At 38.4% G+C, this 18,092-nt stretch overlaps 1 protein-coding gene across 3 annotated transcripts in view; it reads left to right on the forward strand.

Annotated features, from left to right (window-relative positions):
• The window catches only part of YL-1 (Vacuolar protein sorting-associated protein YL-1), a 37,939-nt gene extending 20,555 nt beyond the window's left edge, over positions 1–17,384 (forward strand). For all 3 annotated transcript variants that reach the window (XM_071696324.1, XM_071696325.1, XM_071696323.1), the window contains exons 7-11: positions 1,078–1,274; positions 2,800–2,923; positions 7,241–7,637; positions 11,696–11,970; positions 12,634–17,384. In XM_071696324.1, the coding sequence (XP_071552425.1) occupies positions 1,078–1,274; positions 2,800–2,923; positions 7,241–7,637; positions 11,696–11,970; positions 12,634–12,744 (1,104 nt within the window). In that variant the 3' untranslated portion in view covers positions 12,745–17,384. The remainder of the gene's footprint in view (positions 1–1,077; positions 1,275–2,799; positions 2,924–7,240; positions 7,638–11,695; positions 11,971–12,633) is intronic.
• Positions 17,385–18,092: the final 708 nt, after the last annotated feature.

An 18,092-nucleotide genomic window follows, 5' to 3' on the forward strand; every position in this document is an offset into this window, starting at 1 on the left:
AGTAAGAGAGATGTGTGGTAATAAAAAGAGTGTGGTTGAGAGAGCAGAAGAGGGTGTTTTGAAATGGTTTGGTCACATGGAGAGAATGAGTGAGGAAAGATTGACCAAGAGGATATATGTGTCAGAGGTGGAGGGAACGAGGGGAAGTGGGAGACCAAATTGGAGGTGGAAAGATGGAGTGAAAAAGATTTTGAGTGACCTGGGCCTGAACATGCAGGAGGGTGAAAGACGTGCAAGGAATAGAGTGAATTGGAATGATGTGGTATACCGGGGTCGACGTGCTGTCAATGGATTGAACCAGAGCATGTGAAGTGTCTGGGGTAAACCATGGAAAGTTTTGTGGGGCCTAGATGTGGAAAGGGAGCTGTGGTTTCGGTGCATTACACATGACAGCTAGAGACTGAGTGTTAATGAATGTGGCCTTTGTTTTGTTTTCCTAGCGCTACCTTGCATGCGTTTTTGGGGGGAGGGGGGTGCTGTTTCATGTGTGGCAGGGTGGCGAAGGGAGTGGATGAAGGCAGCAAGTATGAAATGTACATGTATTTATGTTTTGTTTTATTATATTTTGTCGCTGTCTCCCGCGTTAGTGAGGTAGTGCAGGAAACAGATGAAAGAATGTCCCAACCCGCCCACATACACATGTATATACATATGCATATGTACATGTGTATATATGTATATGTATATGTATGTATACATTGAAATGTATAGTTATGTATATGTATGTGTGTGGGTGTTTATGTACATGCATGTGTATGTGGGTGGGTTAGGCCACTCTTTCGTCTGTTTCCATGCGCTACCTCGCTAACACGGGAGACAGCGACTAAGTATGATAGATAAATGTATATGTGTATATGAGTGGATGGGCCATTCTTCATCCAGTGGCGCTCCCTCGCTGTCATGGGAAACAGCAATTAAGTATGATAAAAATGAAAATAATGATGATATTATATATTATATAATCCCATGGTTCCCCCTTTAGTGGTTTGTAACCACAAATTGGTGTTGTTCAGTAATGCCACTAATGATATTCTTGATGGCATGAAACCTTTTATTGTTTTCCTCCTATTTTCATAGGAACAGCTCCCTATGGACACAGTTGCAGAGGTCAATGAGAATAACAAGGAAAACACAGCATTGGAGAAGCAAGTGAACAATACCATAGAGAAATGTGAGAGAAGTTTTGTTACATTTTCGGAAGAGGGGATCCTGAAGAGAGCCTTTAGAAGAACCAAGCCAAAGGTTATACAGAAAAATATATGCCCAATTACCAGGTGATTTTTTGTTTTTGTTTTCTCTAGTAGACTGAAGTTAACTATTATATACTACAGATTGTCTTCTGAGTAGTGATGCTACATTGTGATCAAATTAGAAAGGTCCCTTGTTTTAGTTCAGATCTGTGGATATCATACCTGTGTATAGTCTCAAAGCATAAGTTTTACTTAAGATTTGTGTGTCACAGTGACTCCTTTAACAGGCTTCTGATATAGATTTATACATGGAGTAAATATGTCAAGAAAACTCATAGTACTGTTTCGCACTGCACTGTTTTTATTTATACTGTCACAGGAGGTATCCTGTGGCATCTGATTAACTTTCCCAAGTGTGATACTGCTTTTAAGCCTCATAAAGGGTTCAGTTAATCTTGCCAGTTCTTCTTGCTGTAATAGGAGATGAAAGCCTTTAGCCATGCAAGTTGAAGGTTATTATAAGAGGCAAGGTTCAGGAGGATAACAAGTATGTTTTTTTTGTAATCAGACCTTTCTTCCTTTCTGTACGGTAGATTTAAGGTAATCGTTTTGTCTGTTACCCTTAACTTTAATCACTTTCATTGTATATTGGATAGATTAAGATACTCATTACAGTCACACACACCTTCATCCTCATGTTCATGGTAAAAAGTAAGGTGATATCTATAGTTTTCAAATTGTTTGTTTCACTCCCAAATTAGGTTATTATGTGTGTGGGTGTGGTGCTTGGAGACTGTATGCCCTTTATCGATCCCCTTTGATTGGGAATAGAGTACTTGTAGTAAGTAATGAATAGAATACATAGATAGGTTTCTGTGAATGTTTGTAATAGAACTCCTCATGAGTTTAATACATTACTTCCTATTTTCAGGCTCCCAAAAGTCATAAATGTCATAAACAAAGAAATATTGCCATTTATGAATTAAGGAATTATAAGATTATTCCTTTTTTTGAGTAGCATGATACTATGTCAAAATAACCTTTTTTGAATAGCATGATATGTCAATAATTTTCATTTTGTCCTCTTGGTCTTTACCTGTTCTCCATCACACATGATAATTTCAGAGCATCTTACCATTCCTGCTTTGCAGCTCCAGATTGTGCAAGTTTGTAATTGATGGCAGTTCATTTTAGCAGCAGAGTGAGTAATTGTTTGTGAGTGAAAGAATTCATTATAAAAGGTCTTTGTTAGGTACAGTGACTAGACATTGGGACAGTAGTCCAGGTGCTATGACACTTATTGGAATAGACTCTTGATTCCACAGGCTAAGTTTTTTCTGGTTGTGGGGATGGTTACTCCTAAAGAGCCATCCTCTTATCCAGTCCCTTTTCTTGAGTTGGCAGACTTGACAGAAATAGATCTTAAGGAGGAATTTTCCAGATTAGAGGTAATGTGTATTTTTCAATGTTAGAAGGGCTTTATTAGTCCTTTAAGAACTGTTAAAAGCTGCAAAGACACCTTTCTTGTTTTGAACTTTAGGAATTGCTGTGTGATTGTCTTCACAACTAGAAAATGGCATTTGTATCAAAGCAGTTTTTCTGTTTGCAGGTTACCAGCTCGTTATTTTGATCCAGTAACTCAGTTGCCATATGCTACATTGCAAGCATTTCGGGTATTGCGTGAGGCTTACTACCAGCAATTGGAGGATAAGGGAGATCGCAATAACAAGGAGGTGACAGTACATTAAACTGTAATTTTTCTCTTGAATTGTTCATTACTTTGATAGTCTGGTTCTATGTTAATCATATCCATGTTCAGGGTAGAAAGTCTACCTCAGTGATGTAAGTGTTGCTGCCAGTTTTGATAGCCTGTTTGGTTGAGAACTCCAGTTATGCTAATATTTGTATTTGTTTTATTATACTTACTCACTGTCTCCCACATTTGCGAGGTAGCGCAAGGAAACAGATGAAAGAATGGCACAACCCACCCACATCCACATGTATATACATAAATGCCCACACATGCACATATACATACCTATACATTTCAACGTATACATACATATACATACACAGACATATATATATATATATATATATATATATATATATATATATATATATTGAGAGGGTGAAGGCATGTACAGAGCATCAGATTGGGGAAGAGCAGTGCGGTTTCAGAAGTGGTAGAGGATGTGTGGATCAGGTGTTTGCTTTGAAGAATGTATGTGAGAAATACTTAGAAAAGCAAATGGATTTGTATGTAGCATTTATGGATCTGGAGAAGGCATATGATAGAGTTGATAGAGATGCTCTGTGGAAGGTATTAAGAATATATGGTGTGGGAGGCAAGTTGTTAGAAGCAGTGAAAAGTTTTTATCGAGGATGTAAGGCATGTGTACGTGTAGGAAGAGAGGAAAGTGATTGGTTCTCAGTGAATGTAGGTTTGCGGCAGGGGTGTGTGATGTCTCCATGGTTGTTTAATTTGTTTATGGATGGGGTTGTAAGGGAGGTAAATGCAAGAGTCCTGGAAAGAGGGGCAAGTATGAAGTCTGTTGGGGATGAGAGAGCTTGGGAAGTGAGTCAGTTGTTGTTCGCTGATGATACAGCGCTGGTGGCTGATTCATGTGAGAAACTGCAGAAGCTGGTGACTGAGTTTGGTAAAGTGTGTGGAAGAAGAAAGTTGAGAGTAAATGTGAATAAGAGCAAGGTTATTAGGTACAGTAGGGGTGAGGGTCAAGTCAATTGGGAGGTGAGTTTGAATGGAGAAAAACTGGAGGAAGTGAAGTGTTTTAGATATCTGGGAGTGGATCTGTCAGCGGATGGAACCATGGAAGCGGAAGTGGATCATAGGGTGGGGGAGGGGGCGAAAATTTTGGGAGCCTTGAAAAATGTGTGGAAGTCGAGAACACTATCTCGGAAAGCAAAAATGGGTATGTTTGAGGGAATAGTGGTTCCAACAATGTTGTATGGTTGCGAGGCGTGGGCTATGGGTAGAGATGTGCGCAGGAGGATGGATGTGCTGGAAATGAGATGTTTGAGGACAATGTGTGGTGTGAGGTGGTTTGATCGAGTAAGTAACGTAAGGGTAAGAGAGATGTGTGGAAATAAAAAGAGCGTGGTTGAGAGAGCAGAAGAGGGTGTTTTGAAATGGTTTGGGCACATGGAGAGAATGAGTGAGGAGAGATTGACCAAGAGGATATATGTGTCGGAGGTGGAGGGAACGAGGAGAAGAGGGAGACCAAATTGGAGGTGGAAAGATGGAGTGAAAAAGATTTTGTGTGATCGGGGCCTGAACATGCAGGAGGGTGAAAGGAGGGCAAGAAATAGAGTGAATTGGAGTCATGTGGTATACAGGGGTTGACGTGCTGTCAGTGGATTGAAGCAAGGCATGTGAAGCGTCTGGGGTAAACCATGGAAAGCTGTGTAGGTATGTATATTTGCGTGTGTGGACGTGTGTATGTACATGTGTATGGGGGGGGGGGGGTTGGGCCATTTCTTTCGTCTGTTTCCTTGCGCTACCTCGCAAACGCGGGAGACAGCGAGAAAGTATAAAAAAAAAAAAAAAATATATATATATATATATATACACATGTACACACTCATACTTGCTGCCCCCATCCATTCCTGTCACCTCCCCACCACACATGAAACGGCAAATATATCCCACAAATATATCCCACAAAAGATTCATGTGGTCTCATGAAATTAGTATTCCTCCAACTGCCATTGATGAGTGATACGGTTTAGTACGGGGCCTATTTGTTGATGCTGTATGGATTCCATGATTCCATGTCTTTTCCTCACTCACATTCCAATTCAATATACTTCACCATTAAGTATCCCCATCATATTTGCTGACATCACACGCACCATTCAAATCACCCTTTTCAGCAGTGTAGATCATCCGACTCACACTTCTTCATCCTTCTTCATCCTCAAGAATTTCATGTCAACACATCTTATCTTTTCCTTCCTTTTGCATTCAGGGCTCAAGACTCACAATCTTACAATCCTATCAGGACTATTATGCCATGAGACATACCCATCTTTGCCTAAGCAGACACTCGCCTCTCCTTCCACATGCTCTTTAATGCACTCCGGACCAGGCCTCTTTCTCATCTTATGACTCATGTCAGCATCCATGGTTCCATTTGCTGCTTCATTCAGTTACAGGTACCTAAAGTGCTCCACATCTTCCAAGCCCTCACTTGTTAATCATATGGTTATGACATCCTGCCTCATCCCACTGCTGCAACTTGTTACCTTACTTTTGTTAACATTTACTCTGAGCTTTCTCCTTTTATGCATTCTTCCAAACTATATAACCAAGTTCTTGAGTTTCTCTCTGGAGTCTGCCACCAGAATCATGTAATCTGTAAATATCCCATCTCTCCCCTTCCCCAGCATATTATAGACCCTCTCTTTACTCAAAGACCCTTGCATCCACTTTCTTCACCATCCCATTTACAAACACACCAAACAACCATGGTGACATTACACATCCTTGATGCAGATCCATCTTCACCAGAAACCAGCATCCCTTCACTCTTCCTGATCTTACATAGGCCTTGTACTCATGAAAACTTCACTGCATTTGGTAATTTTCCATTTACCCAGCACATTTATAGCATTTTCACAAGGCCCCCTTCTGTCAGCCCTGTCATGCACTTTCTACAGATCTATAAAAGCCACATGCAGTGCACTTTCTTTTTACACAAATCCTTTAGAATAAGCATACATATCCTTTAGAATACACTCTTGGTCCACATGTTGACTACCTCTCCTAAAGCTGTTTTGTGCATGTTACCAACCTCACAGTCATCACTCCCATTAATCATACCAGGTACATTCTTCTGATTTAAGCTTTTATTTTTGTCTCCTTTTATATATAGGCCCTATACCATATATGTATCTTGTCAATTCTCAGGCACCTAACCATGGGCTGTACAAATTCGAAATAGTCTTACTAACCAATCAACAGCACATAAGAAACTCGCCTGCAATCTCATCAGCACATTCCACTTTACCACAATGTATTTTATGTAAAAAAAATGTACTTGACCTGAAAGCTAAAGTGTGGAACAACAAGATACTCTTGGAATGCATTAAGAATGCACCAAGCAAGATGTGTGTTTGAGTACAGGAAGAAATATGGAGAAACTCTAATGTTATTGCACACAATGAAAACCCTGTAAGGATTGAGTGCAGAAACATTTAAAATTATTCTTGACAGCTTACTAAAGACAGTTTCACATAACACACAATTGAAAGTAATGCAGTGTATGTGGTTGCAGAGAATAAAAGTATTGTTAGACATGTGGCATATTCAATGAGTGCTGATGGCTAGAACTGCCTCATGGCTAAGTCACATTATAGGTAAACATAGGTATTCTCTCTAGATATTATGGTGTTTGTTTTGTGGATTTTAATGTTTCTGGTTCTCTGCTGAGAAAGGTGGAAGTAACTCTCCAGTCTCTAATGCTCTGAGGTTTGTAAATCCACAAAGCAAGTTTTAATTGGATATGAGTGTTTTTGGTGGCATTGATAATTGGGAAATATACAGTATGGACTTAATCCCCTATTCCTGGGGATAGGGGGTTAAGAATACTTCCCACATATTCCCTGCGTGTCGTAGAAGGCGACTAAAAGGGGAGGGAGCGGGGGGCTGGAAATCCTCCCCTCTCGTTTTTTTTTTTTTTTTTTTAATTTTCCAAAAGAAGGAACAGAGGGGGCCAGGTGAGGATATTCCACAAAAGGCCCAGTCCTCTGTTCTTAACGCTACCTCGCTAACATGGGAAATGGCAAATAGTTTAAAAGAAAAAAAAAAGAATATCAGAGAAAGTGTTGAGAAGAATATTCAAAGAATGATGCTAAGTGTCACTTAGTGAAGCAGTTATTTAACTGAAATGACTGAGGATGTTTAAATGGAGATCCCAATTATTCTTTTATGATGCTTTGTATCCATTTTATTCTGAAGATGTATTTGTGGCCACCATTCTAGATATGAAAATCTGAAATTTATTAATACTAATTAACATTCATCACAGGTAGCAAAGTGGTTAGCATGGCGCCGTGAGTATAAGAAAAATAGAGCTTCAGCACAGAGCATCAAGCCCACAGTTACCACTTTACAGAAATCTACAGCTTCTTCCACTATCTCCTCTGCAACGCGTACCACAACTGTAGCAACACTTACCCCTGGTGCCACTTTATCACAAGGTGCTGCTTACTCCCCAGCTGTCCCCTTGTCATCAGCACCCACTTCAGCTGTCACATCTGTGGCAGCAGTGGCTCAAATTCTTCGATCAGCTGCCCCTGCATCTTCAACATTAATAGTTACAACAGCCACACCAAGTACTTTGCCCACCACCACTTCAGTGGCTGCCACTTCTTTACACCTTGGTCCAAGACCCACATCTGCTACTGTCACCACAGCTCAGACAGGTATAGTATAAAGACCATTTAGCCACCTTGTATATTCTTTCATTCTTTAAAAGTGTTAGTGGACTATTCTGTATTGAAAGCATTTTGGGCTCTAAAGGTTCTTTTAATTTTCATTACACTTTGAATATGTGATTTCATTGCTTATATTCAGTAACCTGATTTTGTATGTTGGGAGGGAGTCTTACACTGGTCGAATTTCACCTTTTACGGCATTTCTTCTCTTTTGCTGATAAAGTCTTCTTGTCCTTCCTGACACTTCCCTTACTCTGGGTCTATTTCTTATGGCTCTATATTCTTTCTGACTTATCTCCAGGGAGTGATGAAAACAGAACAGTGTTGTGAAAATTATTCAAGAGTGGCATCTACCACTTCCAGTCCTGTTTTAACACAATTAGCACATGTTCTCAGCTCTTGTGTAACTCATTTATAAGGATTAGAATCATGTTTAAATGACAAAATCTTAAACATTTAGCTGAAGACTAAACAGATGGAGGGAAAGCGTGTGAGATCATGTTGATTGATGTCAAACTTTGAGGCATAGACTAAGACCTATGTAGACATGACAGCATTTGCAGTATTATGTAAGCAAAAAACTTCCTTATTTTGGATGGATATTTATTGTTTAATAATCTCATCATTTCAGGACATTGTATCATATACAGTACTGTACAGTGTTTGGCGTGTTACTTGAATACATTAAAGATTAAATCTAAATGTATTTCACATGCGATAAACATTTATTTGCTTTTGTCTTTAGAAAATGTATTTTCACCACCCCAAACAAATACAGCTTCCCTTGACATTGCCTGTTTGTAGGTCAGGTCAGAGGATGTCTTCCATACAAATGCATCTTTACCAAACCAGGGTTATGTTGCTGCTTGATTGAAGAAAGATAAAGAAATAAAAGGAAGGAGAAAAACCATGTTTACCCACAGAAGACATAAATACTAAGAATATGTTTGGAAGGTGAAGGCATGTACAGAGCATCAGATTGGGGAAGAGCAGTGTGGTTTCAGAAGTGGTAGAGGATGTGTGGATCAGGTGTTTGCCTTTGAAGAATGTATGTGAGAAATACTTAGAAAAGCAAATGGATTTGTATGTAGCATTTATGGATCTGGAGAAGGCATATGATAGAGTTGATAGAGATGCTCTGTGGAAGGTATTAAGAATATATGGTGTGGGAGGCAAGTTGTTAGAAGCAGTGAAAAGTTTTTATCGAGGATGTAAGGCATGTGTACGTGTAGGAAGAGAGGAAAGTGATTGGTTCTCAGTGAATGTAGGTTTGCGGCAGGGGTGTGTGATGTCTCCATGGTTGTTTAATTTGTTTATGGATGGGGTTGTTAGGGAGGTGAATGCCAGAGTTTTGGAAAGAGGGGCAAGTATGAAGTCTGTTGGGGATGAGAGAGCTTGGGAAGTGAGTCAGTTGTTGTTCGCTGATGATACAGCGCTGGTGGCTGATTCATGTGAGAAACTGCAGAAGCTGGTGACTGAGTTTGGTAAAGTGTGTGAAAGAAGAAAGTGAAGAGTAAATGTGAGTAAGAGCAAGGTTATTAGGTACAGTAGGGTTGAGGGTCAAGTCAATTGGGAGGTAAGTTTGAATGGAGAAAAACTGGAGGAAGTAAAGTGTTTTAGATATCTAGGAGTGGATCTGGTAGTGGATGGAACCATGGAAGCAGAAGTGGATCATAGGGTGGGGGAGGGGGCGAAAATCCTGGGAGCCTTGATGAATGTGTGAAAGTCGAGAACATTATCTCGGAAAGCAAAAATGGGTATGTTTGAAGGAATACTGGTTCCAACAATGTTGTATGGTTGCGAGGCGTGGGCTATGGATAGAGTTGTGCGCAGGAGGATGGATGTGCTGGAAATGAGATGTTTGAGGACAATGTGTGGTGTGAGGTGGTTTGATCGAGTAAGTAACGTAAGGGTAAGAGAGATGTGTGGAAATAAAAAGAGCGTGGTTGAGAGAGCAGAAGAGGGTGTTTTGAAATGGTTTGGGCACATGGAGAGAATGAGTGAGGAAAGATTAACCAAGAGGATATATGTGTCAGAGGTGGAGGGAATGAGGAGAAGTGGTAGACCAAATTGGAGGTGGAAAGATTGAGTGAAAGAGATTTTGTGTGATCGGGGCCTGAACATGCAGGAGGGTGAAAGGAGGGCAAGGAATAGAGTGAATTGGATCGATGTGGTATACCGGGGTTGACGTGCTGTCAGTGGATTGAATCAGGGCATGTGAAGCGTCTGGGGTAAACCATGGAAAGCTGTGTAGGTATGTATATTTGCGTGTGTGGACGTATGTATATACATGTGTATGGGGGTGGTTTGGGCCATTTCTTTCGTCTGTTTCCTTGCGCTACCTCGCAAACGCGGGAGACAGCGGAAAAAAAAAATGTTTGGAAGTGGTTATGTTAAGAGATGTCTTGATAGTATATGTGAATGCAAAAGTTTTGGAGAGAGGGGCAAGTATGCAGTCTGTTCCGGATGAGAGGGCTTGGGAAGTGAGTCAGTTGTCCACTGATGATACAGCACCAGTGGCTGATTTGGGTGAGAAACTGCAGAAGTTGGTGACTGAGTTTGGAAAAGTGTGTGGAAGAAGAAAGCTGAGAGTAAATGTGAATAAGAGAAAGGTTATTAGGTTCAGTAGGTTTGAGGGACAAGTTAATTGGGAGGTAAGTTTGAATGGAGAAAAACTGTAGGAAGTGAAGTGTTTTAGATATCTGGGAGTGGACTCAGCAGCAGATGGAACCATGGAAGTGGAAGTTAAGTCACAGGGTGGTGGAGAGAGCAAAGGTTCTGGGAGCATTGAAGAATGTGTGGAAGGTGAGAACGTTATCTCAGAGAGCAGAAATGGGTATGTTTGAAGGAATAGTGGCTTCAACAATGTTATATGGTTGCGAGGCATGGGCTATAGATAGGGTTGTGTGGAGGAGTGTGGATGTGTTGGAAATGAAATGTTTGAGGACAATATGTGGTTTGAGGTGGTTTGATTGAATATGTAATGAAAGGGTAAGAGATGTGTGGTAATAAAAAGAGTGTGGTTGAGAAAGCAGAAGAGGGTGTGTTGAAGTGGTATGGACACATGGAGAGAAAGGGTGGTGAAAGATTGACAAAAAGGATATATGTGTCAGAGGTAGAGGGAAGGAGAAGTGGGAGACCAAATTGGAGGTGGAAGGCTGGAGTGAAAAAGATTTTGAGCGATTGGGGCCTGAACATACGGAAGGGTGAAAGGCGTGCAAGGGATAGAGTGAATTGGAACGATGTGGTATACCGGGGTCAACGTGTTGTTAATGGATGGAACCAGGGCTTGTGAAGTGTCTGGGGTAAACCATGGAAAGCTTTGTGGGGCCTGGATGTGGAAAGGGAGCTGTGGTTTCGGTGCATTACATATGACAGCTAGAGACTGAGTGTGAACAAATGTGGCCTTTTTTTTTTGCCTGTTCCTGTCACTACCTCGCTGGAGGGGGGGTGCCATTTCATGTGTGGCAGGGTGGCGACGGGAGTGGATGAAGGCAGCAAGTATGGATATGTCCATGTGTGTATATGTATATTCCTGTGTATGTATATGTTGAAATGTATATGTGCATGTGTGGACATTTATGTATGTACATGTGTATGTGGGTGGGTTGGGCCATTCCTCATCTGTTTCCTTGTGCTACCTTGCTAACGCGGGAGACGGAAATTAGATATTATGAATATAAAGTATGTATGAATTTTTAATTAGAAGTAGGTTCAGAAAAAGGGTAAGAATAAGGTGGAGACAGAATGAGAGAATAATTGCATTTAAAGGTTATTCCAAGATAGGAATATATACAAAATATTAAGATGTGATATGTTAAGGTCTCCCCTCTGTTTTATTGGAAAGAAGCTGGTATGATATATATGGATTAGTTGGTTTTAGTTTAGTTAACTACTATAAGTTTGTTTGATTATTAGCTTGTTTCATTTGTAAGAGAACCAATAATACTTGTATGCTGATGAAAAGTTTGTACACAAAAAGAGGCTTATATGGATGTATATGATTTCAGTGTTTAATTTGCTCCCTCAAGATATATTTTTTATAGGTGGTGGACTGACTAACCTTCAAGGACAGACTGTGCAGCTGGTACAAACAGTTGGTCGTGGGATGGGCAGCACAGTGCGTCCAAGTCACCAGATGGTGGTGATGACAAGTGCTGGCCCAACAGGAGGTCTTCAACTTGTCGGGGGCAGTGCTGGTGCCAACCTCTTGGTACAGGGCAACACTGGTGGCACACCAAATCTTTTAGTGCAAGGTGGGGCATCAGGCAATGTTGGCAACCTTCAAATTGTGCAGGCCAATGGTGGCAACAGTGTACAGGTTAGTATAAAAGTAAGCTTTCATGTTGTGTAGATGTTAAGTATGAGTGGCAGCTAGGCATCCAGTGGTTCTGAGTGCTCAGCTCTTTGTGGTTTGCAGGTTTGTTAAGTTTACTTTTGATAGGATTGGTAACCAAGCAGATGAGGCATAGAGAAGGGTGCACTAGACGAATTGTTTATTGAGGATACTAAGGGATTCTTTATTTTGTCAAAATCTGGTACTAGCTAATGATTTAAGGGCCTTTAATTTGTTTTTGCTTTTGTATTGGCATTTGTGATGTGGGGAGCGAAAGTTATGTATGTAAAATGAAGAAGTAAGATGCATTTTTATGAATGAGGAAGTCCACTTTTTTCACACACACACACACACATACACATACACATACACATACATACATCACATGATTTGAGAGTATGTATGAAGAGTATTCAGAAGTTTCATGTACCTGACTTTGCCCATTAAATTAGGAATGGAGAAATTGTAATAAATAGAGTATGTTTATATCATCCCCTGAGATGGTTTTTAGCACGCCTTTAGTTTGACAGTTTTCTCCTAGATAGATAGTTAGATGAAAATAATTTCAGGTTTTCTAAAAGTACAGAATGTCTTTCCTTAATATGAAGAGCGGTCACTACTGAAGTTTGATATTCTGTTTCCTGACAGGTGGTGCAAGCAAGTGGTGGAGGGAATGTGCAAGTAGTTCAAGGAGGCCGTTTCACTATCCGCCCTGTTGCCAGCCAGACATTTACCAACTTGCAGTCACTCCTTAAGTAGTTGTAGAAGGTTATATCTACTAACAATTTTGCACAAGTGCTGACAGCACTTCTCTGAGTTTCTTGCAAGCTTCAGACATGTCACACCTGTATTGAATACACTCTCATAACAGTGAATTGGAATGATGTGGTGTACTCAGGTCACTGTGCTGTCAGTGAACTGAACTCAGGCATGTGAAATGTCTGGGGTAAACCATGAAAGGTGTGTGGGGCTTGGATGTGGATAGGGAGCTGTGGTTTTGTTGTATAACACATGACAGCTAGAGATTGAGTGTAAGTGGATGTGGCCTCTTTTCGTCTGTTTCCTGATGCTACCCCGCTGATGTAGGAGGTGGCGATGCTGTTTCCTGTTTAGCAGGGTGGCGTCTGGAATGGTTGAAGGCAAGTGAGTGTGAATATGTACATGTTTATATATGAATATGTATATGTATATATGTGTATGTAAATGTACATATATGAGTGGATGGGTCTCTCTTCGTCTGTTTCCTGGCACTAACTCGCTTATGTGGGAGACGATGATCAAATATAAGAGATAGATAAATAAATTATTATTATTATCATCATTATTATTATTATCATTGTTATTACTATCATTATTATTAGATATGTTGTTGATTTTAATTATTATAATACCTGATGCTTCATTCCTAAAGTGGGAAAGGCAATTTGCAGTGAAGAAAGAATGAGTATGTTTATTATTCTTACCATCATCATCATCAGTATTGTCTGGATACAGTGGCAGGTCCTACATAACTAAGGATGATGTAAACTGTTTGTGTTGTATGATATGGCTGAGTGTGTAGGTTAGACTGCTTTGTGACTAAGACCTGCAGCTGAAACATGTTTATCAGTTGTTCATAGCAGTAGGTGTTGCCATGTCACTTTTTTCTTTTTTTCCAGGAGTTTACAGATAATCTATCAATTGGAGCATTCAGTGTAAGGTAATAAATACACATACATGTGACTGTTATTGATATACATGTGGACTTATTCAGAACATTTGGTTTGAAATGAAATAGAGTTACATTATGAGACCCAAATTCCTATCCAGTAATATAACGATCTTATACATGGCTAAATGGTCAGAGATTCCTCTTGGTTTTAGTTTTGGACTTAAAGATTTATCACTTATATGAATGGGTTAGGTTTTTGTATTTTTTTTTTTTTTTTTTTTTAGTAGACCTCATGTACTCCCTTTCTTAATCAGTGATATAGCACTGTTTTTGGAGAATAGAGAACATTGATTGTGTGGTGTTGAAGGAAAAATGGACAAGTTGGATGTGCATGAGAGTGCAGTGCAAAGTATGTGTGAGTTCCCAATTTAGAATCCAGGTCCTTAGGAATTTTGATTGCTGTTTATAGCTTAGTGATTTGGCGGACTTTATCCTAGTGGCCCATTTTTTCAACCCATTATGGACTTGTGGCTTATTGATAATTAATGTGATTGTCATTCCATTCCATCCTCATTAACTTTATTGTTACATTTTGTGTAGGAGGCTTAAAGTACCAACTACCACTAGATTTGTCAGTGTTATCTGTCATTTTAGATTTACTGGCTGTTTAATCCTGTATGTGTGCTTATTTACTTAATGCTACACACAAAGAAAAAAATTTTCTAGCGGGCAGCATTATTCCACTTGCTTAGATGATTTCGTTAATGATGTGAATTAGAATATCGCATTTAGGTTTTAGATGTCACTGAAAGAGATATGTACTAACAACAGAATTATTTGCTGCAAACCTATGTTAACTGTTGTGTAAAGTCATATTTACTTATTTTTACTTAAATTTAAAGAACATGAATGATGCTGAAGAAATGATTCCACTTTAGAGGGAGATTTATGAAATCAGACCAGCACTTTGTAAAGCATGTTCATACTCTGGTAGAGTTTGCTTTTTTGAAAGATTGCATTATTGAAAAGTAAGAAAATTGTAAACCAAGCTTTACTGGTAAAGTTGTGTGCCACACATTTGTTACAGTTCAGTTTGTAAATAGGCTAGTATGTCAACCATTTCAAAGGTGGTATGATGCAATTGTCAGCTTAATGGATGAGCTCTAATCCAGTTTGTGGTTCAGAGGTGGCAGGAGTTTTATATCCATAGATTTGGTCACTATAATAACTTTGCAGTAATGATACCCATTTTTGCCTGTGATTCCACGTAGCACTGATAGGGATGGATGAAAATATTTCAGATTCTCTTGTGGTCCTAAAACTTGCATCATTAAAACTTCTCCTTTTGATTGATTTAGATAAATTTTAACGATCAAAAAAGTGGGCTTGTAATATAGAATTGGTGCCTTTTCTTTAATCTGATAGTCATTAGGTTAAACCAAGTTCAAAGATGAATTCATTTTCAAGTCACAAAATCTTGTGTCATATACTAAAGAAATTCTTATATAGTAACATCTATTGATTTGAATATATGTTATGAGGTTTCATAAGGACATTATGCTTCATTATTACACAAAATGTGTATACAACGTTTTTATGTAAGATAGGATATGCAAATGAGATCATTGACGTAATATGATTTATATTGTACACTCTTAGGTGAAACTTTGTAAGTTTATTGTTCAAGTACAACAAGTACTCTGGATGTTTAAGATGATTTTGTATGTATTGTGGAAATTCACTTTGTGTTACAGCTTTTTTGTATCAATGCTGTTTACGCACTGGTTTGTTATATGATGCATGGGTGATGGAATTTGGGAAAGTACTAGGTATTTTATAAAGTACAGTAAATTGTTAAATGCAGTAAGTCATTTATTTTCATTCAATCAGTATGCTTTGATATACTATATTGCTTTCATTTGGAAAGGTTGCATGTATTATTTAAGATTTAATTAGAGAGTTGGCTGCTATTTCTGAAGATCTGTTTTGTGCCTCATCCCTGGCAGTTTAATAGGATTTTTTAACTATACATTGCTACTGTTGATCTATTGCTTTTATGCAGTATAAAGTTGCTGATTTAGAGATAATGAAAACTTGTGTTATACTGCATTTTTCAGTTGAATTTATTGAATGTTAGACCACATTTCATCTGTTGCATTTGTGGGACAGTTCTTAGTCATAGAGCTTGAATCCTTAAACAGCTCTAGTATTTGCATGGATATGGATATTCATAGTTTGAAACTGTAGAATGATTATTATGATTTGCCAGTTATAGGACATTCCACCTTAAATTTTTAGGCTGTAGACTCCTCATTTATAAGTTCCATCTTAAATAATTCCTCCATAAGTTTCACTGAGTTTTTAATGAATGGAGATTCCATAGTAAATGAAGAACAAACATTTTGATATTCTATGTAAATAATCTTAGTTTGGGAATTGTCTGTCTCTTCCTGTTTGTTCTTGTTATATTGAATCAGTGGGTTGGAGATTTAAAAACAGAAGAAAGAAATCATAAAACCTTTGGTAGGGACATAATAAGTTTCATACTTGCTAGTTTTTGACCTGCAAAATTGAGTCAGGCTCCTGCAGTGGAGCAGATATGATTTGAATTAAAGCATTCTTTTTGCTTGGTCATGCAGTATGAAAAAATAATAGTTTTCTCCTTCTCTTGTGTATTTATCCAGCCAGACTGTGGAAAAGAAAACGTATTGTTTACTGTAACCAACAGATATGCTAAATGGTTTGGTTATTTTTCAAGGTGAAAAAAATTAAAGTTTAAGATTGTGTTCAAGTTTTGTTCATTTTTCAGTCATGCTATGCTCAAGTTGCACTTTATATATGATTTTGTAGTCATTACTGAAAATTGTAATAAATTTATTGGTTTGAGATTTGGCGATATCTATAGTAAATGCCATATTTTGGGTACAGTCCCCATGCTATAATGTAGGCTGTGTTGTTCCATTTGTATTCTTTAACAGACTGGGATGGCTGCACAAGTTGACATTTGATTCAATAAAACCTTTTTTGTCTGTGTCATATTTTGAAAGTGAAACATTTCATAAATGCCATCTCATAGCAGAAGAGGGAGGCAGGATTCAAGTATAAACATTTTTTTCTCTGGCTCTTGCTGATTTGTTTTCAAACTTGAGATGTCTTTATTATTTCCTTCAATTTTTATTTTGCTTTGTAGCAATAGAATCTAAAGGAATATTGATATATTTATTTTATTTGTGGATGACTGGTCAATATGATTTGCTACTCAGTATGGAGTGCCCATGATTTGTCATCTTGATTATATGACAGAGATTGTGGATTACCATTGTATAGTATCCTGGCTATATTTTACCTGCTGATAGCATAATGGAAAGTCTCCTGTTATGTGTGATAGACATCATAACATTAAGGTGTGATTGTTGGAAAATATTGCCCATGTTATTTTGTCAGAAATGAGAATTAATGGTGTATTCCTTAATATTTTATTTATTCATCCCATTCATATCCTTTTATTTTCTGAATTCATTGTCTTCATCATTTTGATGATCATCACAGCTAGCTGCCTCATATTTTTCCATATAGTTTCTCTTTAGTTTTATCAATTTTTAGAAGTGAATATTTCTTTCATACATGTTGAACATATCAGTTGATTTATTTTAAAGAAACTTATGATTGTAGAGCTTAGTGGATGGAGTAAATTTTTGGTAGAAATTTTATCATATAATTTGGAATATATAATAAAACTCACATGATATGTATTGTTTATTTTCCACTGTGGTTGTAGGGTCTAGGACTTCAGCTCTGCAAATTAAATTCCCACAAAAGATATATGTCTATATGCATTTGATCCACTCCATTGTAAGTGTGGATGAAGGTGATAGTTAATGCTGTCTTTTACCAAGTGTATTTTGCATCATGGATATTTATACATGGCGTGGAGTTTGTGGATTCTGGATGTGAGAGATAATGTCATGATTAAGAAGTCATTATCATGGATGTATCACCATCAGCATAAGGAAAATGTAGTGTTACTAAGAATGTTCCCATTCCATGGAACGCACCTTACCCTACTCTCACTTGGAGTGCATCCTTGAAGCTCCAGGAGCCCCATAAATGGGGATTCAGGGTTGCATATGATAGTATCAATGAAAGTGACAGCTCTGAGTGAAATAGCTCAAGGGGAGTATTGGTTTGGGAATGTTCTGGTTCATGTTGAAGTTTTGGGGATGTTAAAGGGTGTTAGGTAGAGAATTTCAGACTGATGTGGGTGATAGTGAAAGGCAATTAGGTTAAAGACTATTTATGTTGGATTTTCAGAGACTTTTCTCATTTGCAGTGAAGTAATGTTAATATACTGTCTGATATGGTATAGGAACAAGTGGTGGTATCCTTCAGGGTTCAGTGTGGTGTTTTTGTCACTTATCATTTGAATATTTAAGCAAGTAGGCTTTATGCATTGCAA

Source organism: Panulirus ornatus, chromosome 59 (assembly GCF_036320965.1).
Source record: "Panulirus ornatus isolate Po-2019 chromosome 59, ASM3632096v1, whole genome shotgun sequence".
NCBI classification, from domain to species: Eukaryota; Metazoa; Arthropoda; class Malacostraca; order Decapoda; family Palinuridae; genus Panulirus; species Panulirus ornatus.